At 23.4% G+C, this 24,334-nt stretch overlaps 2 protein-coding genes across 9 annotated transcripts in view; one reads left to right on the top strand and one right to left on the bottom strand.

Annotated features, from left to right (window-relative positions):
• LOC129609103 (protein draper) overlaps positions 1 to 23,899 on the top strand; it is a 73,447-nt gene extending 49,548 nt beyond the window's left edge. For 2 of the 8 annotated variants that reach the window (XM_055520973.1, XM_055520974.1), the window contains exons 3-16: positions 13,281 to 13,895; positions 13,994 to 14,157; positions 14,691 to 14,816; positions 16,062 to 16,308; positions 16,555 to 17,429; positions 17,558 to 17,722; positions 18,480 to 18,689; positions 18,783 to 19,118; positions 20,130 to 20,294; positions 21,639 to 21,695; positions 22,171 to 22,476; positions 22,546 to 22,692; positions 22,796 to 22,831; positions 23,431 to 23,899. In XM_055520973.1, coding sequence (XP_055376948.1) covers positions 13,747 to 13,895; positions 13,994 to 14,157; positions 14,691 to 14,816; positions 16,062 to 16,308; positions 16,555 to 17,429; positions 17,558 to 17,722; positions 18,480 to 18,689; positions 18,783 to 19,118; positions 20,130 to 20,294; positions 21,639 to 21,695; positions 22,171 to 22,476; positions 22,546 to 22,692; positions 22,796 to 22,831; positions 23,431 to 23,696 — 3,249 coding nt within the window. In that variant the 5' untranslated portion in view covers positions 13,281 to 13,746 and the 3' untranslated portion in view covers positions 23,697 to 23,899. Of the gene's footprint in view, positions 1 to 12,244; positions 12,260 to 13,280; positions 13,896 to 13,993; positions 14,158 to 14,690; positions 14,817 to 16,061; positions 16,309 to 16,554; positions 17,430 to 17,557; positions 17,723 to 18,479; positions 18,690 to 18,782; positions 19,119 to 20,129; positions 20,295 to 21,638; positions 21,696 to 22,170; positions 22,477 to 22,545; positions 22,693 to 22,795; positions 22,832 to 23,430 lie in introns of those variants that run through there. The other 6 variants (XM_055520975.1, XM_055520980.1, XM_055520976.1 and 3 more) reach the window with 6 other exon arrangements.
• Positions 19,308 to 19,980, bottom strand: LOC129609104 (dynein axonemal light chain 1-like). The gene is made up of 3 exons (XM_055520982.1): positions 19,829 to 19,980; positions 19,653 to 19,764; positions 19,308 to 19,592 (listed from the first exon to the last, which is right to left on the bottom strand). Exons 1-3 carry the CDS (start codon positions 19,978 to 19,980, stop codon positions 19,308 to 19,310), a joined length of 549 nt encoding a protein of 182 aa, XP_055376957.1.
• Positions 23,900 to 24,334: the final 435 nt, after the last annotated feature.

Genomic DNA, 24,334 nt, shown 5'->3' with positions numbered 1-24,334 from the left:
GGTCTTTTAAAACAGTAAAGTGTTATATTTTCCTTAAAATATCATTTAAATTTTAGTGATATTATTTATAATTAAATAATAAAAAATGAAATATTGTTTATGTACATATATATATTTATTTTATAAGATTTTCAATTTCACTAAATTTGTTGACCAATTTCTCTAGTTTTATTTAATATTCGAATATATAAACAAATACATATGTATATATATCTTTGTTTAATATATATTGGTTAAAAAGAGAAAACTACTTTACTTTCTATAATAAAAGAAAAAAACCAAATATGATAATTCAATAAAAATCTCTTTAATAATGACAAATTGATAGTAAAAATAATATTTGATCATGTCTAAAGTTAAATATTATTTATGAAATTAAATTTGTTTATTTCTAACACTATTGTAAAATTATAAATTTTATTATTGTGTATTTAAATGTATTGGGGTAAGTATATATATAAGAAGATCATTATTTATTTTTTGGTATACAGACGGTGCATTAATTATTTACAAAACTGTTATAAAAAAAACCTGTTTTAGCGCCAATATATGTATATTCAATTTCAATTTCAAGAAATCGAAATAGATTTTTCAAAAAATTGATAAAACTAAATTATGTATAGGAATTACATATATTCTATTAAATTTGGGAATAAAAACCTTCTTTGGCCTACCTTCTGTAAGTTGCTGTTGAAGCTGTAACAGTAAATTGTAACAGTAATCATCTTCTTGCCCAAAGAAAAACTGTTATATTTTAATTAAAATTACTTATAATTATATATTATGTACCTACTTTTTTAAAAAAACTATTAAGATTTCTCCTAAATATATGCAATATTACATAATATTATTAAATTTTTTAATCTCTCAAATGCTGCACTTAATATCTCAAATTCTGCTTGAAGTACATTGTAACATTTAAATTTTATAGATATAGAAAGAAACTTGGTTGAAATTTTAGAAAATTCTGAAATAATGTCATACAATTTTCAAAGTAATTTGATCAAATATTTTATCTCAAAATCGTTCCTACATTTTTTTCAAATTCAACATGAATTTTTAACAAAATAAGTACACTATATATTTACAAAAAATATATAAAATAGTTGAAAATGTATATGAGTCTTTTTGTTAGTTCTAATACGAGTTCTAAAATTATTTACTCATATACATCTCAGGGTTAAGAAGCGTAGTCTTACTTAACTTCATTTCAAATATTTTTATTATTAAAATCAATATTTTTATTAAACACGGATTCGTGTTATACGAGTATATTTATAGATTTTTAGTATTTTGTAGCTAAAATATAATAATATATAACCAAATTCCGAAAATTATTCTGAACTATTATACTTATGAGATCTAATGGCTTTATATAATTAAAAATTCCTGTATGAACAAATTTTAATCATTTATTTTAAAAATTATCACTTTTGAGGCTATAATGTTGAAAGTGAACAGTCTCACTTTAAAAATTAGACATTCTAATGTCATCTAAAAGTTTAAAGCAGCATTTATTTCAACTTTATTTTTTATTAGCATGAAACTTTCATTAATCATCGTAATTTTTGAATTTAATGAAAATAATTCGTTTAAAATAATATGCCAGTATACCACTATGCCAAACTAAATGTGTTATTACTTCCCTATATCATAATTAATTTTATCCAATAATTATTATTATTTTTTTACAAGATTTTTTCTTTTAATCACGGAACTCTCATTAAATTAACTATTCTAGAGAATAAATGTTGATTTATTCACTAAAAAAAATTAAATGATTGAAACCAACTTATAAAAACTAAATTTAAACTTTAAACAGAGACAAAGAAACAAAGATTCACTGTCATACATGCATAGTATTTAATGAATAACATTCAACGTCAATTAAATAAAAATAAAAACTGAATTATACAAAATGAAAGCATAAGAAAAACAAATTGGAAAAAAAAATCTGGGCTTTAAGTAATTTGAATTTATCATGAACAATAAACTTTTATATTTATGTATAAGTATATCTCAATTTAAATTGTACTAGTATGTATACACGTAGTATTAAAATTAACTTGCATATATACAAACAAGACTATACAATAAAAAGTAAGTACTGAAAATATTTACTTTTATAAAGTACATACTAAGTCTACTTAGCACATTACTAAATTTTTTATTTTTATTATATTTACAAAGACAAGATTATTATTTGCTTTTGTTTCAAGAAATTCTGATTAATTTAGTCAGAAAATAATTAAAATAAAATTACTAATTTGATAATAAATGGCATTTCTTTTTTTTTTGTTAAAATTTCAACATTCTTGGTCGTTTTTCATATATAATCAAAATGCGTTTAATTAATGATTTACAAATATACATTAAAGTAAATCAGCGTAAATAATAAACAAATAAAAATATTTATAAATTATTACAAATTGACAGATTGTAATTCATTATAAATTGCAACAGAATTTTGGCAAATTTGACAATGACATGTAAATTTTTTAATGGCAAAGTACTTTTGCTCTCAAAATAAAAACTTGTTTTGGATAAGAAAAATTCAAATAGGAATATTTCAGAATTAATTACGAATTTTTGGAATATCGAATTTTATTTTTTTTTTCAAATTCTTTCCAAGCTTACTTGAGGGTTAAATTGACGTGTTCATTGTTAATGTCACTTTGAATTCGATTAATAATAATTGTGGGTCAATTCTAAAATGATATTTATAAATTTCAATATGGTTCGAATTTCGAATTGTAATAAATGCAACTCAATTTATTTATAGAATTACAATAAAATAGGGTTAATCAATCTTATAAAGTGATTTGCCACAATTTAATTTAAGAAGTGATTATTTATAAATTTATTTATTATGCCTCTTCAAAATACTTACGCATACATAACGTCTGTGTAATATTTTAACAAAACTGAACTTTCTCTATAAATCTTTCTGCAATAAATTGCGTATATTGCTATAATATTGAGTATTTTCCTAAGCTTGACAATTAAAACTTTAAGAAAAGTGGACTAATTATGTTATGTTAAAATATTACTTCCAGGAGGATGATACTGCCGGATATCGAAAAATTGGATTATTGAAATATTAAAATTTTGCTATTGTACATACTTTTTATTATATAATATTCGAATTTTGTAACAGTGTTGTTCTACCAGGTAAAATTTAACACAAATGTAATAATAATACTTTATATTGTATTAGAATATGAAAATTTTATTTGATTTTATAAACAATATCCCATGTAAGAGTACATAATATGTATTTACAATAGTGTTCGAAAAATCTTGACACCTAAAAATTCAAGAATAAAAAAATTTTGGCAGCTAATTAAGGAGAGGTAGACAGTGTAATTACACAAAATTGGGAAAAGAATAGAAAAGGGCAAGTCTGCTATTACAAATTTAACAAAAAAATATAAAGCTATACGGACAGTACAGAACTAGCTGTAAGTTCTGGAATACAGAAAAAAATATCAGTTGTAGAGGATAAAGTTTTGGCTTTACGTACTATGAAAGAGATTCAATTACTTCAACAAAACTAAGATCCTAGGAGAATGCAGAAGGAACTAAAATATCTGTTGTTATAGTACGTAGACGACTCATAGAGCAAGAACTTATATCACGTCGCGTCGCTCTGTTCAAAAATTCTTTTTGAAGCCTCCTATTTTAATTATAGCGTAAGATTAGAATGGACAAAAAAAACATTCAAATTCGTCCAATTATATATGGAATAATGTAATCTTTTCAAATGAATCAAAATTTAAGAGTAAACTGCATTCAAGAAATACGTAATAAAGTTGAGATTATATAATGGTTAGTAGTTTTTCAGAGAGGAGATTTTAATGAGACACCGCTTTTTTATTTTCAGAAACAAATTCAAGACTAATATTGCAAAACGAGTCAATACCATTTCTCTTGTGGTTTAATATAACAATAATAATTTTTCCAAGTATCCCAATTTTTATGGAAACTACTGTATATGTAATACATCCAAATGTTTATATGTATGTATGTATATAAAGAAGCACATATTAAAATTCAATTTTGCTAAAAAAATAAAATGAGCTTTTGCTATTTATTATTTTTTTTATTTTCACCATTTTAATCAGATTCTTTGTTGTTTTTTTATAAACTTTAACTTTATTTAAATGGACGTTGATCACTACAGTTAAAAATTTTATTTTAAATAATAAAAAATTCATACATCAATAAATTTGTAAACCACATTGTATGACGCCAATTCTTATGGTGAACTTTTGATGTTAAAATGTTAGTTGTGAAAATATAATTGGCGTCAAAATATTAAAATTTATTAAAAAAAAAAACAAAAGTGGAAAAGCTACCATAAACAGAAAAATGTGGTTTAAGCATTGCGGTTTTACGGTAAGGAGGGTACGGTGTCCTCTTATCATAATTATTGAGCTGATGTTTAAGGGTTTGCGTTTGAATCAATATACGATAGAATTGTACAGCGAAACGGTTTTTGTTTATTCTATGTCTAAATAGAACTTGTGATAGAATAGAAATTGTGATTTTAACTGTGGAGAGAAGATGTCTTTATAGCTCATCAAAATTACCATTACCTTAGTCTTTTAAAAAATGCCACTTTCAAAAGAACCGGCTATTTTTATTGAAAATAGTTTTTTGCTAGTTAATTATCACGTTTCACTTTTGCTTATTGTTAAGACAAACCCCATAATATCTTTAAACCCTTTGGGAATTACGCAAATATTATAAAAATACCCGTATATTATAAAAATTCATTTGATAACAATTAAATGTATTTGTAGCTTTGTAGGATCTAAGATTTAAAAACCGAAAACAATTTTACAATTGAAATTTTTTTTTTTTAATAAGTGCAATAGAAACATTTCAAATTACCCGTGAGCAAACAAAGAAGAACTTTACCCGTGTAGCATAAATAATTTCTAAAATATAATAATTAAAAGATAGTGTTTTGGAACTTTTTTTATTGAAGCTTTATCAAGAACCTATACAGAAAAATAATTTTACGAGTACGTGCAGATCATTATTTTTCAGTATTATAAACTACATAGGTATAGCTCGCACGAGTATAATAAATTAACATCTAACTATGAATTTTTGCAATACCAAAGTCTGTGTTTTTTTTATTCTGAATTTTACTACATGTATTAACATTTGCGTGAAGCTCTGCCAACTTCACACAAATATTCTGTTCTGTTTCTAGAATTTTCTAGATATTAAAACACTTTCCAAACTAATTTCCGTATGAAAATATTAATGAATCACCTTACTTTGAAAGATAATCGTAATAAAATTTAACTACATGCTTTCTTACATATATTCACAACGTTTCGTTTCTCTATAATTTATATGTAGTACTATTATACACACATTAAACTTATGTTAGCCAGTAAGTGTAACATGTAACATTTACTGTAAAGTTTTTGAACTAAGATAATAAATTTCTACTCTGAATATCTACCTTCATTTATCTTAATGCACCAGTAATAGAGTCAACAGCTTTTATATGAAAAATAAAAAAGAAAAATTAGGTAAGCCAAAAAAAGAAAACATTTAAAAGCCGACTACTACATATTAATAACAAATTTTCTAAGTGACCTTTCTTCTGCCCTCATTATTAACCTAAACAAAATATTAAAATTCTTTTATATTGCTGGTTTTTTACTGTATGGTCTTTTTTGTATTTTTATTAACTTTGTTTTTTTTATATGATAAACTTGAACTTTTTTTTTATGCTTTTTAATGCTTTTTAACCGAATATTATTTTTTAGGGCATCACTTTACCAATTGTTTATAATTTTATTAAAAAAAAAAAAAACAAAACCAAGTATAACAAAAATTAGAATATTTTGTTTGTTTAATTTCTCATTTAATAGACTTTTCGGCCTTTTGAACTTTAATTATGCGGTTTGTTTCCCCTTTTATAGTGTGTGTGTGTAAGGTGCATTAATTTTCATGTTTACATTCTTATGTTAATATATTTCTTATATGTATGTAAAAATAATTACAAATAGCACGTGTGTTGCATGTAAATTTAATTGAAGAATTATTTTTAACCTGAAAGGTTATAAAGAACAAACATTAGCTCTCTTTTTTTAAATTTTACAGATCTACATTAAAAAAAAAATTGTTGATTAGCTTAATTTTTCTTCTGAGCTGCTCTTAGAAATTACATAATAAAGATTTTCAATTATGAGTTAATATTGACATTACATAGGGTGACCAGCTTTATCAACCAGGGTAACCAAAATAAGATGATTATGTATTTTAAAATATGATGGACAAAGAGTGGCATTTGCAAAACCACTTAACATTTTATTAAAATTACTCAACTTCAATTTTAACTCAATATATTTATGTACGTATATGTATATGAAGGTATATGTAGCCATATAAACCAGTAGACATAGAATTTACCGATTCATACATAATTGAAATTCAATTTCAGTCAATTATGAATCTACTGCGTAATCTTGTTAAGAAAAACGTAAATATATTATGTGAGAAAAAATTTTATTGATTTTTCAACGTTTCGAAACTTGAATTATGAAGAGTTTGAAGTTATGTATTTCATTGGAAAAAAAAAAACTTAGTACGTACAAGAAATGAAAAGACAAATTTGAAAAATAAAATATAGAAAAATAAAGAAAAGGACAAATGGTCACCTTAATTAAATATTTCATGTTAATTAATCACAATAAATTATAAAAATCAATAATTGGATTGCAGGAAATGGAGGATACAAAATTTCTTATCACTTTGATATTGTTAAATTAAATTTATATTATTTGAAAAAAGCTGAATTACTTCATTTAATAGAGTAGTGTTGCCATATGTATAGGAAATTCAAATTGTTATGCTTTAATAATTAATTGAATTTAATAGATTTTAAAATATTTACATACATATGTACATGTAAATACGTAGGAACATACAAACGTGTGTTCCTATTTTAATCGCTTAACAAAATTTTTTTTCTGTCTCTACTTGTCATGTTACATATTAGGTATGAAAAATACAAGCCTACAAAAATATATTTATTGAATAGCGGTTTGTAGGTAAAGCTTATAAAACAAACATACATACGTGTATCATTCTCTTAATTAAAAAGGAAAATAAAAAAATATCAAAAAGAAATTGGAAGGCGTGACGTAAAATTTAAGCTTAAAAATTAACAACTAAAACGAATTGGAATATTTCGTAAACGCACGTTTTGTATTTAAAATAAATTAAAAAATTTGTAATATTGTGTGTGTGCGAGTTGTTTTGTGTATGTCAAATAGAAAACTGAAAACAAGTTTAAAATTCACGCCACATAAACAAAAAAAAAAGTTTGTCTTTATTTTTTGTTTTTAATAATTTTAAATGCATTTTGAAGTTCAAAGAACTTTTATTAAGCGTTTAATTATGAATTCATGTTTTTTAACGAAAGCTTAGCGGAACTATAAGCTTAATAAATTATTACAGGAATAGTTCTTGAATCATATGATAAAATAAAGTACCGTTCCCTTTATTGATTTTTATTGGAGGGAATTTTATTAAATAGGCAATTAGAGAAAATAGGAGCGATATTGGTATGGTATAGAAACCGGTAAGAGATTTGGATCCCTGTGTTTAATAGAAATTATCAATTCCCTTAAAGTTGGATTCAATACTGCGATATAATTACCTACTTGCATAAAGTTAAATTCAAGATTTTACATTGAAAAATAATAAATTATGAAATATTAAAATTTAAAAGTGAAATTTTTTTCGTCTCTCTCTCTCCCTCTCTCAACCTAGCTTAAAATTCGTTAAAATTTTGGGTAAGCTTATGAGTAAGCTTTTAAATTTGAAATATTTTTTAGGAACACATTAAGTATGTACACGAAACGTTAAAATTTTTCACAAATCAATTTTTCTATTCTATTTCCGAAGAAGTAATGAAGTTTTGCGGAAAATATTAATTCTTTTTAAAGCAGTTCGGCTTAAATACGAAAATTCAGTTCAAGTGTTGTAACAAAGCTTATCTTACACTGGTTTGTTTTACGATTTTACAATATGTTCAAGCTTATTTTAAAAAAATTTATTGCATCTCATTTCATTTTGTTAATATGTATACTTTAAAGTTCCCATAGTTATGCAATTATTTTTTTGTTTTAAATAAACACGAATGTATGTATGTACTTATGTATATTTTATAAAAATTAATTATATTTTTATATCTCATTCAAAAATAAGAAATTTATTAAAATAAACTTTCTCATATCAAAGTTTATTGTACATACGATTTTATCTGATGAGGATGTTAAAAATTTTTTTAAAACGAATGTCAAAAACCTTTTTATTACAAAATTTTATGTCAAAAATAAGTATTGCATTATTGCACATGTTATGTATGTATGTATGTTTTCCCATTTGAATATCACTTAATTCAGCTTCTATCAGATAAAATCACATATATATGAATGAACTAAGTATGTATACCTATAGGTATTTATGATTGAAATTAAAATAAAAAGCTAAAGGTAATTTTATTAATATGCAAGTTTCATAATTTTTTTAATATTGTTCCTACTCGATAATTGTGATGTCAAGAGAAAAGTCAGTCATTTTCTTTTTAAAAAATCTCACGCATCTATATAGTGTATGTATGTAAATGAGATATTTTCTTTGAAATATTTGTATATGTATATGTACAAATAGTTGGTGTTCATACAAATGTACATACAATATTATTTAATGTATTCATAATTTTATTGTTTCAAAATTTTTTTATATTGAATTTATTACATTGTGTTGTGTAAAATTTTAATACAAAACAAAAAATTTAGCAGTATAATAGCGATTTAATCAATTATTTTTAAGCTTTTTTTTTTCTTTAAATATGCAGGCGGTTCCAGAAGTTTCGTATACACACTCGATAGAAATGCAAATATTTTTTTGATAAAGATGTAAATATCTTTTGTAAAAATGTAAATAAGGACATAACTACATTACTTTGACTTTTATTGGTTTGACGTTAATTTGCTATAATTCTATAAATTTCTTCATTGCTGTTTCTTTATTTGCTTTCGTTCTATGACGTTCATTTGTTGTAAAGAAACTTTTTTTCGCAAATTATTTTATTGAAATTTTGCATTTTTTGTAAAAAAAAAAAGCAATCGCATACCGAAAAAAGTTTGTTTTTATCTTAAATTCTCTAAAATTTGAAGTCTAATACCTTTTTTTTTTAACCTTTGGAAAGAAAAATAAAATAACGGACGTGTATTGGAACCAGCGCCGCCAAATAAATTAGCCCAAATATCTTCATTTTTTTAATTTCGAACATTTGATGAAAAAAGTTCATCAAATGTTCATTTGAGCCTCACTAACTCATCGAGGCTTTCAGTTTCAATTGATATTTAATCAGAAAAACTGGAAAACAAAATATTACTATTTCAATTTCAACGAAGTCAATAAAACGAAACACTAATGACACATGCACAATCACATATGATGTATGTAATTAATATAGGATTAATTGCAGCGGAGAATATTAGAAATTTTCTGTCATTTGGTATATAATCTGACTGTAACCTAAATTTCAGAGTATAGATTAATATTTTAAATGAAAACTTTTGGAATTGACTAAGTATAGTCTGGCAATATTTCTGCAAGTAATAAAAAAAATTATTAATTAAAAAAAATTTGAATGTTTTTAATAATGTGCTAATTAAGCAATATTCAAAAAAAATTCACAAAAAAAAAATTAAATTTTACATTGTACGTTCACTCACCTATGTGAGCATTCATTAAGAGTGTGATTAAATTAAGCATATTTTTATTGTTGTTTTTGAATTAAAAATAATTATTTTTGAATTTTCAAAAAAAAAAAAGCTGATTAAATAAAAACAAAAATTTTATTTTGAACATCAAAAGGAAGTAAAGTGTTATACAATTATGAAAATAATATTATTTTTCTCCGTTTCTTTAGCAAATCTTTGAAATTATTTATAACAATTTTTAACCATTTTTATTCTTCAATTTCATTTTTATTCCTTAAATGCTCAACTATTTACTTGGATCAATTTGATTCGCAAACAATTCGAATTCGAATTTGATATTTTTCAATAAGTAGAATTTTATAAAATATAGAATTTATTATAGTCAAGAATTCGTATATGTACGCAAAATTTTAAGTTCAAAAATTTAATTATTTCGTATTTAAAAATTAATCGAAATTATAATATAAATTACGATAAACAATAAATGGTAAAAACTTCGTACATTATATTATTAAATTACAGGTCAGTATATTTGATAAACATATTAATTTTCCATTATTTCTGATAAACACATTTAATTTCGAAAATGGGAAATCCCAAAATAATACACATTTGAACTTAAAATAGCTTATATTTTTTATTATAAATTTTCTTTATACAATGTGCCAATATGTCTAGATTATACAAAGGCATTAAAAATTTAAAAAAAAAAAGTTTGAATTTTATTTAGTGTAAAATAAAAACACATTTTTGTTATCTTGTTTATAGTGGAAAAAAGTTTATTTATACTAATTTTATTAAATATTTAATATAAACAGTTTAATTTATTTCTTGCCAATCAAAGGATAAATAATTATAAAAATATCACGTTTACCAAATATCTTACCAAAAATATCAATATTATCAATATAGTTATTTACCTACATATTTATTCTTGGAAAATTTAATTTGGATACTTTACTATTTATAGTAAAGAACATTTGGCATTTATTATGTCAAAATTCTAAATGATTTGAGTTGAAAATATTAAAATCATCATATTGAAAAATTGCAATTTCGGGAATTTACCCTTTTTTTTTGTCAAACTTAAACAGAATTTTAAGTAATTTTTTAAATAGCTAAGTAATTATGGCCGAAGTATGAAAATTGGAATTAGTTTTACACCAATTTTGCTTGTTTTGTCATATTTTTATATTCTAATTACATGGGATTTATATTCTAATTACATGATTTCATTAATGTAAATATGTAAATATGGCTCAACTTTTTCGAAATAGATGTCGCTGTTATTATTGTTGATATATATCAATGATTCTTAAAATGGTATACATATATATACCCGCAGGGGTCTATGAAGATCTGCTAGGGGTCTACGAAAAAATATGAATTTAATTGAATAAGTTTTTTTTATTTAACTTTCTCACATCATAGATGTACCTTGCTACTGTTAGAAATTTAAATCTATCAAAGAGGGGTTCTGTATGGGAACCTGTGATATATAATATCATAAAATGCGAAGCGAATGATATTTTTGTCGAATATGAATTTTCAATATTATAATCGGCGAATTCGCCAAAAATTTTAAATAAATGAGCTTTTCAAACTCTCGAATGTTATGGTTTTTTTTTAGTTTATGATAATACCATATTTTAATAAGTTGAGCTAGCAACATTTTGAACCTCGCGAACAAAATCATTTGCCAATTCGCTTAGTTTATCCGATTCGCTAAGCCATTCGCTTTGCCAATCTTAATAGGGGTATAATAATATTGTATTTAATAATAAGTTTAGAGATAATTTAGCTTAGAGATTTTAACTAAACATAATAGTTGTTTTAAACATAATCTCAAAACAAAATCTATTAAAATGTCATTATGACATGTAGCTCTTCTCACATACACATATTTGTATTATTGTAATCATTTCAATATGGCTGATCAAAAACGTGATTTCTTAATATTTTACCAATATTATTTAAAGTTATTTAAATATTATCTAATTTTTGTATTAAAACTAAAATTCTATATTTGCATTCAATTTCTGTTTCCCTTATTTATGTTATTTACAAAACAGTACATACTTTTATATTATCACAATTGTATTTACTGAATGTTTAACAAAATTTTTTTATTTATTTATTTGTAAGTAATAATTATTATTATTATTTATTAAAATAATTTTGAAATTTCATGTGCAAGTACTTAAAATAAAATGTGAGCTCTGCAAAAAGAATGAAATTAAAAAAAAATTTCAAATGACCCTTTTCAATTTTATTTTATGTATGTACGTGCTACGTTATTTCTACAATTTTTAGACTTTATCAGCATAAGAATTGTATTTAAAATGTTAAATTTTATATTTTAAAAATTAATTTTTTTATCTTATCGCAAATATAAATATCAAAATATCAAATGTTTTTACAAGACTTTGAAGAAAAAATAAAAATATAAACAGTTTGATAAAGTGCATGGGATAACTAAAATCGTTTTAAAAGTAAATTTTTAAACAATAACATTTCTAAGTCAAAATGAATAATAAAAAAACAAAAGTAGATAAGATTTTTAAAGGCCATTACTTAGTTCAAAATAGTTTAATAGAAGTAAATTGGGATTTTGAATAAAATTAAGAGTTACGAAATTGAACTCGGTTTCAAGTTTAAATTTCTCATAATCTTATTAACTTTCGTTAAGTTTTTTTCCGAAAAATGAAATGCAAAGTAATTACAGTAAACCTGTGTAAAGCCAGATTCTGTAAGACCCCAAAACCTGGAAGAAAACGTGAAGTTAAAATTCCCGAAAAAAGTATTTAATTATGAAAAGACGAAAAAAAAGTGGTAAAGCAAGAAAGTCGTAAAAATTTTTTTTCGACAATTTGGAACATTTCTGATCTTTCTGAATTTGGCAATGCCTCATTTGATAATAGGTTTTTTGGTTTAAAGTTTTATGTATCTAGTTTTGCTTAAGCAAATGGAAAAATTTATTTATTTTGAAATTGAAAGAAGTTGTCATTATTAGAAATCTTTTAATTAATGGAAAATGATAAGAAAAATGTGAAAATTACTTGTAATTTCGCCTCTCAAAGATTGTGCTATTCTTAATTAATTTCGTTTGAACTGTACAAAGAAGTGTCAAATATTTTAAGCTATGAAAATCAAAATTATTGTAAACAAGAAATAAATGACAAATTCAGTTATCATTCAAAATAAGTAAATGACACAGATTTGCGCTATTTTACATACTTATGTGGAAGTACTTTACACCAAAATAATTTAAAAGAAATTTTTATGATTATTTTAATACTTTTATGAATATTATTAATTTTTTAATTTTTTTTAAGATTAAATAGAAAAAAGGTCAAGATTTTTACATAGAAAATTATTTATAATAAAAAAAGAAAATTAAAATTTATTTTTTTAATCTGTTAAAATTAAATACTGTCGTATAAAAAAAATTTAAATTATTTGTAAAAATTACGATTATAATTTATGTTTTTTTCTTCTTAATTTCTATTTCAGATCTTTCATCATTGATTAAATAATTTGATGAATCATTAGAGAAGAGGGGGTCAAAAATAATCAAATAAAACAAAATGTATTGAAAAAATATTGGAAAAAAATATTACTGATAATATAAAAATTCGAAAAATTACTTATTGCCAGATTAATAAATTATAATCTTATCTTGTTAATAAAATAATTTATACATTCATACATACATATATTCAACAGTACCTTGTTAAATAAGTTTTTGGACCAGTATTTTGTTCTTATTATTTGGTTTTAATCCCAATTGCTATCTAACATATATGAGAAAACAAAAGAATATTGCCAAAACTGCTTGATTTCGTATTTAGAAGTTATAAACAGTAATGGATACAAAACGAATAATTTAAAGCCAAAATTTTTATATACTTTACAATTGAATAATTCAATTTGAAAATAAATAATATAAATAAATAAAAAAATTTAAAATAATTTTAAAATGAGAGAAATAAAAATGGAGCAAAATATTCTAGTAAATTTAATTTATATATTTTGTATTTTCACTGTGATATCAACAACATTTGTTGCCAGCCAAACAGTTGAATATGAAGATTTAGATGGTCCGCATGTTTGTAAAAAAGTTGAAAAGTAAGTTAAATGTATTTAACTATAATTTATAAGCCAGTAAAAATTATTATAATCTCATTTATCATAACATTAATAAATATATTTTTCTTAAATTTTAGGTACAATGTAGAAGTAATTACGACCGAAAAACAATCATATCAAGAAAGAGTAAACGTTTGGTGTTTTAGTTTTCCACCAAGATGTTCTAGTTATAAATTAAAACAGAGAACAGTTAATAAAACGCAAATATTAGAGAAAACGCGTGTAGTGAAAGTTTGTTGTGGTAAATTTTTTTTTGTTCCTTTAATTAAAATTAATGTAGATTAAAATAATAAAATTAAATGTTATCGTTACATTCGTTTTGGTTCAAGTTTTTGGATCTTTACGTCAAATTTATCATAAAAATCCGACAAACTTCAAAGTCAAATGAATAGACAAACGTCTACGTTAGAGATTAAACATTCACAATACAGAAATTTGACATTTCAAAAATAAACTCAATTTAACTTTTATTTAAAGATAATCATTTAATTATTGCTATTACTCAAATTGAATAAGACTTCCTAAAATTGTAATAAATGATTACTTGACATAACAAAATTAATAAAATTATTAAATGTTCAAATATTATTGTACAAGATTTTGATTTAATTTTGACAATTTAATGCATATTTAATTTTAAAATAATATTTAAGTGCAATTAGAGAGGACTTATTGGCATAATTCTCTTTCTTTCAAAAATCAAATCGAAAATATTTAAAATTAATTAAAAATATTCAAAATCAATTAATACTTAAAATATATTATTTATTTTAGATGGCTATATTAAAGAGAAAAGTCAATGTGTACCATATTGTTCTGTTAAATGTCAATTTGGAAAATGTGTTGCACCAGAAGTATGTAAATGTGAACATGGATATGGTGGACCAGCTTGTGATATAAGTAAGTCTTACAATTTGGTTTTTTGTGTTATTTCACGCGGGGTTAAATGTTTTTTTGTTTTAATTTTTTTATATTTTTAGTTTTAAGATTTTTTTGTTTTTACTTTTTAAAGAGTGTTTATACTAATTATATGTAAATGGATTTAGAAAAGCAGTAGTACATTTCTTTTTTTTTAATTTAAATGAGTTTTCAATTAAAATATTTAATTTTGTAAAGTTAATTTTTTATTGAATGCCTTAAACATAATAAATGCAAATGTATATTTGAAATAATTATATTCCTAATATAATATCAATATTCCTGATTAATTTTAAAGTTTCCGATATGTTATAATCAGAAAATTTATAATATATTTCTAGATTTTAAGATTTAGAAGAGGCTTTTGGAATTTTAAATTTTAAAATAGGAAATTTTCAATTACTAAATTTGATTTGAAATCTAAGATTTCAACTATTTAAAATGGATTCAATAATGTAGTTAATACAATGGCATGTTTTTATAATGCAAATTATTTCCTACATCGATCATGTCAAAATTCACGTTCCGATTGTCATTTTTATTTCCTATTCCTACATAATCATATTTTTTGTAGAATTTACGTAAAATAATCTATTTTATCATTATGTTTATGGCGATTTATGTATTTTTAAATTTTAAAATTATTTGTTTGATATAACATTTCTGTTAATATTTCCTATTATCATTTTATTATATCAAAAGAGAAATATACAGTGAATTTCACTAATATTGCTTATAAAAAACAAATAATTCACAATAGCTAGTTATAAAAATTAGAATTAGTTTATGCACTTAAAAATCTTGTTAAACACAGTAGTACAGTTTATTATTAATTGTTATACCAAAATTTGTCTAGTCACAACTCAATTAATTGTAAGTATAACAATAGTTACTAACATAATTTTTAATATGTAGTTCACATTGTTTTAGAAATTTTTATTTTTAATTATTAATTAATATTTAAACAAAATCAATTTATGAGAAAATATGTACATAAGTGTAATAATTTTGTGTGTAAGTAAATTTACCTATATGGAAACAAAAAGTCTTTTGGGGGTTTATCTGCTGTTTTTTTGTAACTGCTGTTTTTTTTGAAACTATATTTTAAAAAAAAAAAAAAATGTCCAATGTGTGTGTGGCTTGTTGGGAATTGAAATTCACTTTTAATAATAATTAAAAAATTAATAGCTCGTAATTAAATCATATTTAATAAAATTGATATTATAGACTGTCCAGCTGGTAGATGGGGTAGAAATTGTGAAGAACAATGTGATTGTAAAAATGATGGAACATGTGAAGCTTATACTGGACAATGTATATGTAAAAAAGGTTATATTGGTGATAAATGTGAAAATAAATGCCCACCAAACAAATATGGTCAAGATTGTAATGAGGATTGTCGTTGTGAAAATGATGGAATATGTCATCATGTATCTGGAGAATGTCGTTGTGCTCCTGGCTATACAGGACCACTGTAAGTTAAATTATAACAAATTATAAGGGGAAAATATGATTCTTAAAATTGATAGTGTATTTTGATAAATTATTTAATTTTAATATAAGACCGGTCTTAAAAATCAATTAAAGTTCATTTAATAATCATAATAATAATAAAATGACTAAAGCATTTTGTACATTTTCACTCTTAACTAAAAACTCATTGATAATTATATTATAAATTTGTGAATGAAAATTATTATCTATATATAAAAATATTTAGATGCCATGATAAATGCCCGGAAGGTACACATGGTGCTGAATGCAGTCAAGAATGTCGATGTCAAAATGATGGAAAATGTGAACCATCAACTGGTAAATGTGAATGTACTGCTGGTTGGATTGGTGAAGTATGTGCAAATAGATGCCCACCAGGACAATATGGAATTAATTGTGAACAACAATGTGAATGTTATAATGGTGCTCATTGTCATCATATTACTGGAAAATGTGAATGTGCACCTGGTTTCATTGGTGAAAAATGCCTTGATATGTGCCCAACAAATTATTTTGGATTAAATTGTAGTGAAGAATGTCGATGTGAAAATGGTGCTAAGTGTGATCATTCAACAGGAGAATGTGAATGCTCTTTGGGATGGGAAGGTGTTATTTGTTCTGACAGAATATGTCCTGACGATAAATTTGGTGAAAATTGTACAAAATCATGTATTTGTGAAATGGATCATACAGAATCATGTCATCCATATACTGGAAAATGTACATGTAAACCTGGTTGGACCAGTGAAGAATGTAATCGACCATGTCCATTCCTTAAATATGGCAAAAATTGTGAATTATCATGTGAGTGTAAAAATAATGCTAAATGTTCTGCTGTTAATGGTACATGTTTCTGTGCGCCTGGATGGCGTGGTTCTCAGTGTGAAGAACCATGTCCCCAGGGTACATTTGGTCAAAATTGTGCTGAAAAATGTAATTGTGCTAATGATGCTACTTGTTCATCCGAAACTGGACAATGTTTTTGTAGTCCAGGCTGGAAGAATACAAAATGTGATCGTCCTTGTGATGAAAATCACTACGGAAAGGATTGTAATCAACTATGTGATTGTAAAAATGATGCTTCTTGCAATCCACAAAATGGTATTATAATTAGAATTTTTTTTTTAAGTTGCTAAAACAGAAAGTTAAATGCCTTCATTCTTTTTTGTTTACCTTTTATTTTGCTTCATTCTAAATTGATATTGGTATAAAATAAATATATACAATAGGGTCATGTACATGTAGACCCGGCTGGACCGGTGAAAAATGTGAGAAAAAATGTGAACCGAATACATTTGGACAAAATTGTACTCAAAAATGTGAATGCATTGAAAGTAATACTGTTGCATGTGATGCTGTTGATGGGCATTGTACATGCAAAAACGATTGGGGAGGTAAAACTTTAGTTTTAGTATTTTAATTTAATTTTTCACATATATTCATCTCATTACAATTCTCAAGCAACAATAGATATTTTTATGCATATTTCTTGTATACTTGTTAGTATTGCATGTTTCCGCATTCAATTACGCTATTATTTTTAGAAAAGTAGCTTTTACGGTTACGCTTTTTGTGTAGCCAAACTTTCATTTTTTATTCCTAATAGATTCCAATATATTTCGTCCAATATCTTTGATTGTTTAGTCTATAATTAATATTTTTGTATACTAAAATCTCAAATATCTTGCAAAACTTCATTTTAATAATCGCTTAAGTATTCTAGTTGAAAATTTATATAAAATATAACTAAAACTTGCATGTTTTTTTTTAGTTGAAATAATTTGAGCGTAGTTGAAATTTAAAGTAGAAAACAAATTTTAATAGCATGATTTTAGCTTTCGCAAAAAGGAACACGGTCTACATAATTTTTTCCGGTTTTATTAGTTAATACGAAATTTTGAAAAAATTTTCTAAATTATTCTAAAATTTTACATTTATAATTTTTATTATTCCATCAGACGTATCCATTATTTCACTGTATTGTTCTCTAGAATCCTTTTATCAATTTAAATTATATTTTTCTTTTTAATTTCATTATTTTCCAATATTTAACATTATATCCAGTGGATTTGGGTAACTCTTATAGAAACTTCCTCAATTTTTTAAATATTTAAAGAATATTTTTTTTTAATAATTATTGAAATTTTTTAGGTGTCAATTGTGAAACACAATGTGCTCCCGGATATTATGGCAATAAATGTGAACTTGAGTGCAATTGTTTGAATAATTCATCATGTGATTCTGTAACTGGAGATTGTGTATGTGCAAGAGGTTGGACTGGTATCAATTGTTCAGAACCTTGTCCAAAAGGTTTCTTTGGAACTGGTTGTAGAGAAGTTTGTCAACCAATTGGACATGGAGGTATATAATTTAAGATAATTGATTTTTTTTATATATATACATAAATAATATGTGATTAATATATTAATATTATATTTTGCGTTTTTATTGTAGAAGAAAATAAAACATGTGATCATATTACCGGAAAATATGTTTGCTTGCCAGGATATATTGGTATGACATGTGAACATCCATGTCCAGAAGGAAGATATGGTCAAGATTGTTCGAAAAAATGTAATTGTGAACATGGAGGTGAATGTAATCATATAACAGGAGATTGTCAGTGCCGTCCCGGATGGTCTGGCCGAAATTGTAATGAATCATGTCCTGACGATATGTATGGACCAAATTGTGCTCAACGTTGTAGATGTCAACATTCTAAACAATGTAGAAAGAATGATGGTCATTGTATCTGTTTACCAGGTTGGATGGGAACAACATGTGATGAAGGTAAACTAAAAATAAAAAATGACAGAAGTCCCAAACAAGAAATTTAACTTAACGTGTGTTAATTAAAAAGTATGACGAAAAAATTATTGAATACGATTATATTCATTTATTAAATTTAAAATTGCAAATGAATTACGAAAACTACTTAATTAAAATGTAAAAGACTTGCAATCCGATTCCCCGCAAATTTTATCGAATACATGGAACGCCATCCAGTTTTTTAATATAAATTAATATTTTCATAATTTCATTTCTATACTCATTTTCATCTAAAGCTTCAACAATTGGATTACCGGCAAAAACAAAATCTTCAATTTTTTGTGCATTATTGATTTTTGATAGCTCATTCCAATCTTTTACCATATTGTGTCCAATATAAAATACTTTGAGAGCTTTCATTTGTTCGATTAAGCTTAGTTTCTCAATCAAATTATAACTTATCCATAATTCTTCTAATGTTTCTCCCAATACTTCCTTTCAATGAAAACAAAAATTTTAGCTGCTTAAATAAAATTTTTAAATTTCATTACATACAATTCCATTTAAATTTTTGATGTTATTACGTGCCAAAGATAATATTTTTAAATTTTTTAATGGTGCAATTCCAGATATCTTTTCAATCATATTAGTCGATAAACTTAATTTTCTATAAAAATTAAATATTACTTAATATTGTAATATTGTAAATTAATTTATTTAGCGAAACTTACTTGCAATTTATTAAAGTTCCCAAAGTTGAGTCCATTTTTTCGATTGGCGGAAATTGAAATTGCAATTCAATAATATCGGATTCAGTTGGATTTTTTTTATTAATCTCTTCCCATTTTTTTAAAGCTTCTTTTATTGTTGTTCCTTTTGACATTTTCAAAAGCAATGAGACAAAATTTAAAATTATTTTAGAAAATTAGAATTTTTTTTGATATACTACATACATACGTATAGGTATTTTAAAAAAAAAAAATTGAAAATTTTGACAAAAAAAAACTAACTTTTTAAATTTTGAATTTTTAGTATGCCCTGAAGGATTTTATGGTTTACATTGTATGGAATTATGCAATTGTCCAAATGAAAATTTCGTATGTCATGCTGCCCAAGGATGTGTTTGCCGTCAAGGATATACTGGCTCAAATTGTGATGTTTTAATATCATTACACAGAATTGAAGAAAGCTCTGACTGTAAGTATAAATCATTGTCGCCAGACTTAATTTTAAGTAACTGAATATACATATGTACATATGTACATATGTATATGCATTTATGATTCTAAATATCTAAGTACAAAATATGGAAAAATATTAAAAATATTCCCAAATTTGATTTCAAATCGAAAAGATTTTTGATATGTTAAGGTTTTCATTTGCATTAAAACTACATTTAGAAACTATATAGTTTACATATACCTGATACATTTTCTCCTTTTAATATCCAATTTCATAACTTAATTTTATTTTAAGATCCAAAAAATTTATTCACAAATATTGAAATTTAAAGTAGTTTTTACAAAAGAAACCACATCACATTTTCATTTACATGTTTTATTTATTTATCATGAGATGTAAAAATACTCTCCATTTTTCATTGCAAATGAATTGTTAGAATAAAATTATGCTGCCACTGAAATTTTATTTTTATAAAAAATAATTTTAAATTATACAAGAAAATCATTTAATTTTAGTAATTCGTGTTTTGAATTATTCATTGTCATAATGCTGTTTTGGATATACTTGTAGTTTGTAGAAAAAAATATTACAAGTATTTTATTGTAAATAATCTGAACTTCATCTTATCAACTCCGAGTATTATATTAATTCATTTCTCATCAACTACCATTATAATCATTACAATATTATATTCATTGGCATGTCTACTTCTTTGCTTTGATTTATTGTCCAAAATTGTATAAATTTAGAAAATCTTATGTAAAATAAGAATTAATAAAATATTTTTCAGAATATTTGTTTTAGTTTGTTTTATATTAAAATGTTTACAAGCTTTTGTCAATAATGTATTAGAAGCTTATCGAATTTTGTATACAAATAAAATCTTATTACATTAATTTTTATATAGTGTGACAATAATTTAAAAGTTTTGATTAGGTTTTTGAATTGTAAAGTTTTGAATAGGCGATTATTTTAAAGTCAAAAATATTTAAGTAAAGTACAAGAATTTTAGTTAGATAATTGTGTATTTCAAAAATGACCAGGCATTAACTATTCACTTTTCAATAAATTTTCGATCAAATATACATTTTGCATACCACATTTTCTACAATATTAAGTTAACAAATAAATTTTCATTGTTACCGAAGCAAGAAATTTATAGAAGTCAATTGTATGCACAAAATGTTCTAATTTTTACTCTTTTATAATATTTTAATTAATAAAAATATTAAAAATAAAATCAATTAGATTGTAATAATTCTATTCTCTAATTTTTGAAATATAATTTGTAATATTCGATTAATTATCATTAGCTTCTGTAATAAAATAGATGAAATTTAAGTTAATTTATTTTCTTAGTCATGCTACCATCAGCAGCATCAATTAATCGAAATAATTTAGAATCAAATGGAAAAGGTAAAATCGATATTAAAGTTTAAATACTGTAAAATGTTTAAATCTTTTAGTTTTTTCAATTTTTTGATTATATAATAAAAGTTGCACTTTATAAAATTTGATTTTTTTATAATATGTAATTTATACTTATAATTTTCTATAACTCTGTTTTCTTAAGTTAATCGAAATTTGTGTTCTTTTCAAAGTTGGTTCTTTTCGATATTCTGATCGTTATCGGAAACTTTAATTTCTTTTTTAATATTATTGTAAATTTTGTTTAGATATTGTGTATTTGTAAATATTTTATTATATTAGGTTCTTATTTTTTAATGTACAAGTTTTGTTTCAATGTTCATATAAAATGTATAAAATGTGTAAGCTAAAAATTTATATTTTAATTAATTTATTATTTTCTCCATTTCTTTTTATAAATTTATTTCTTATATTAAAATAAATTTTCAAAAGAATTTATTAATATATTTTGGTTTCATTTTAGCAACAAAAGCTGGTTTAGCATGGGGTGTAGCAATTGTCATATTATTAATTGCAGTAATTTTAGCAGTTCTTTTATATTATCGTCGAAGAGTATCAAATTTAAAAACAGAAATTGCTCATGTACAATATATAACAGAAGCTCAATTATATCCAGAAAGAAATCATAATTTTGATAATCCTGTTTATGGATTCCAGGGTCAAGATAATACTCGATTATTAAATAATCTTAAACAAAATGGTAAAATGAATAATTTAAATGTTACTGATCCAGAATATAATGGTGATAATTCAAATGCTAATGGAAAAGGTAAAGTTGAAATTATATATGAAAAAAAAAAAGAAAAATATAATATGAAAATTTTTAATAATATTTTAGCTGGAAGTTATTCTTTAAATTATAATAGTGAGACATGCATGAAAAATTTACATGCTGATATGACTAATCCAAATGTATATCATTGTATAGATAAAGAGGAACATGTTTATGATGAAATAAAACATAAAGAGGGATATAAAGATCCAGGTAATTTAGTTTGGTTATTGATAATTCGAAATATAGTTTTGGTTTTGGGGACGGAATTTTGAAATTGGTTTAATTTATTTATTTTTTTTTTAAATTGGAATAGTTAAGGATTTCCAAAAAAATATTTTTCCAAACAATGGTAAGATATATGTTAGAGAGTGTTGATTAAATGTTTATTTTGTTATCTATTTCATAAAGTTATATTCATTAATCATTATATTTCGCTTATTTTAGTTTAATTTTTATTAAAAAGAATTTACAATAGTTCTTAAAAAATACCTTGAACAACTTCTTAAGAAATACCTTGCTTTGTTTTTATTACCTGCCAGTATTATTGCTTTCGAAGCACTTATTTCAAAAATAAATAATTTCTAAATGAATAATTTGGTACTCGTATTTGAAGAAATTCAAAATATTCCAACGATACATCAGACTATAAAATTTAATGAAATGTTTAAAACCATTTCTATTTATTTTGAGTTGAGAAAAACATCAAGTATTGTAAAATTCATTAATAATAAATTTTATTTGTAAATTTTTTAACAATATTGTGAAAAATAAACCTTTACTTGTGTATTGAATTAGCTTAAACATTTTGTTTTTAAACATTACAATATTATATTATTTTATTTTTGTGTTAAACGTATTTGTAGTTGTTTATTTAATTTTTGATTATTAAAATTCTATTTCAAATATTCAATAAAATAAATATTTTCATTTGTATTTTATAAATTTTAGATGAATATGACCATCTAGATTATTCAAGGCCAAGTAGTTCATTTAAACCACACTATCATCAAATGAATGATACAATTTTAAATTTGAATACTACAACTGAAGAAAAACCAAGTAATCTTGCTCAAAAACCATTAAATGTTCTTTTAGCTACAACTGAAGAGGACGATGATTTGGATTCGAACTCTAATTTAAAACCATCATTAAATAATGCTGTCACTGATTCTGATAATAGCTCAACCAGTGAAACAACTCGAATTAATAAATAAAAAAAAAAATCTAAACATTGATTATAAATATTTAAAAGAAATTTACTATTAAAAGAAAATTATGAGCAGGATTTCTCTTTTTGCTAATATTCAATAATTGATAATTTATGTGTAATAATAAAAATAAATATTTGCAAAAAGGTAAAAATTATAGAACTGATAATAAAAATTTAAGTAAAATTTAGTTTTTTTTTTGTAATATCTAATTAAAATTAAAAAAAAAAAAAATATTTTATTTACTAAGTCAGTTTTAGTTTTCATTTTATTAATTAAATAATTAATCGAATGTTGTGATTTTCTTTAGTTAAGAATAAATATGTTTTTGTAATTCTATTATGATAAATTGTAATTTATAAGTATAAAAAACGTATTGACATTTATGTATTTGATAGTAAAAATAAAAAAAAAAAAATGAAAAAAAAATATTTGTAATTTAGGTTGATTGTAAATTTTAATTATAGTCATAATTTTCTTTTTTTAGATTAAAATATATTAATTTTTTTTGATATTCTTATAAATAAGACTAGTGCAAGTATTGTGTGGTATTGAGAATAATTTTTGAAAAAAAAAATATTAAAATATAAAAGTTGTTAAGAAATTTTGAGAAAATATTGTTTAATTATTATTTAATTAGGAAA

The sequence above is a fragment of the Condylostylus longicornis genome, unplaced genomic scaffold, assembly GCF_029603195.1.
Source record: "Condylostylus longicornis isolate FDR11 unplaced genomic scaffold, ASM2960319v2 ptg000038l, whole genome shotgun sequence".
NCBI lineage: Eukaryota > Metazoa > Arthropoda > Insecta > Diptera > Dolichopodidae > Condylostylus > Condylostylus longicornis.
This window is presented reverse-complemented; position numbering and strand designations above follow the sequence as displayed.

Excerpts from the sequence above, each read along its gene's own strand:
- LOC129609104 (XM_055520982.1), bottom strand. The coding sequence starts at position 19,980 with ATGTCAAAAGGAACAACAATAAAAGAAGCTTTAAAAAAATGGGAAGAG. Across the intron at positions 19,765-19,828 it reads GGAACTTTAATAAATTGCAA|AAAATTAAGTTTATCGACTA; the intron begins GTAAGTTTCGCT and ends TAATTTTTATAG. Across the intron at positions 19,593-19,652 it reads TCAAAAATTTAAATGGAATT|GAAGTATTGGGAGAAACATT; the intron begins GTATGTAATGAA and ends TTTCATTGAAAG.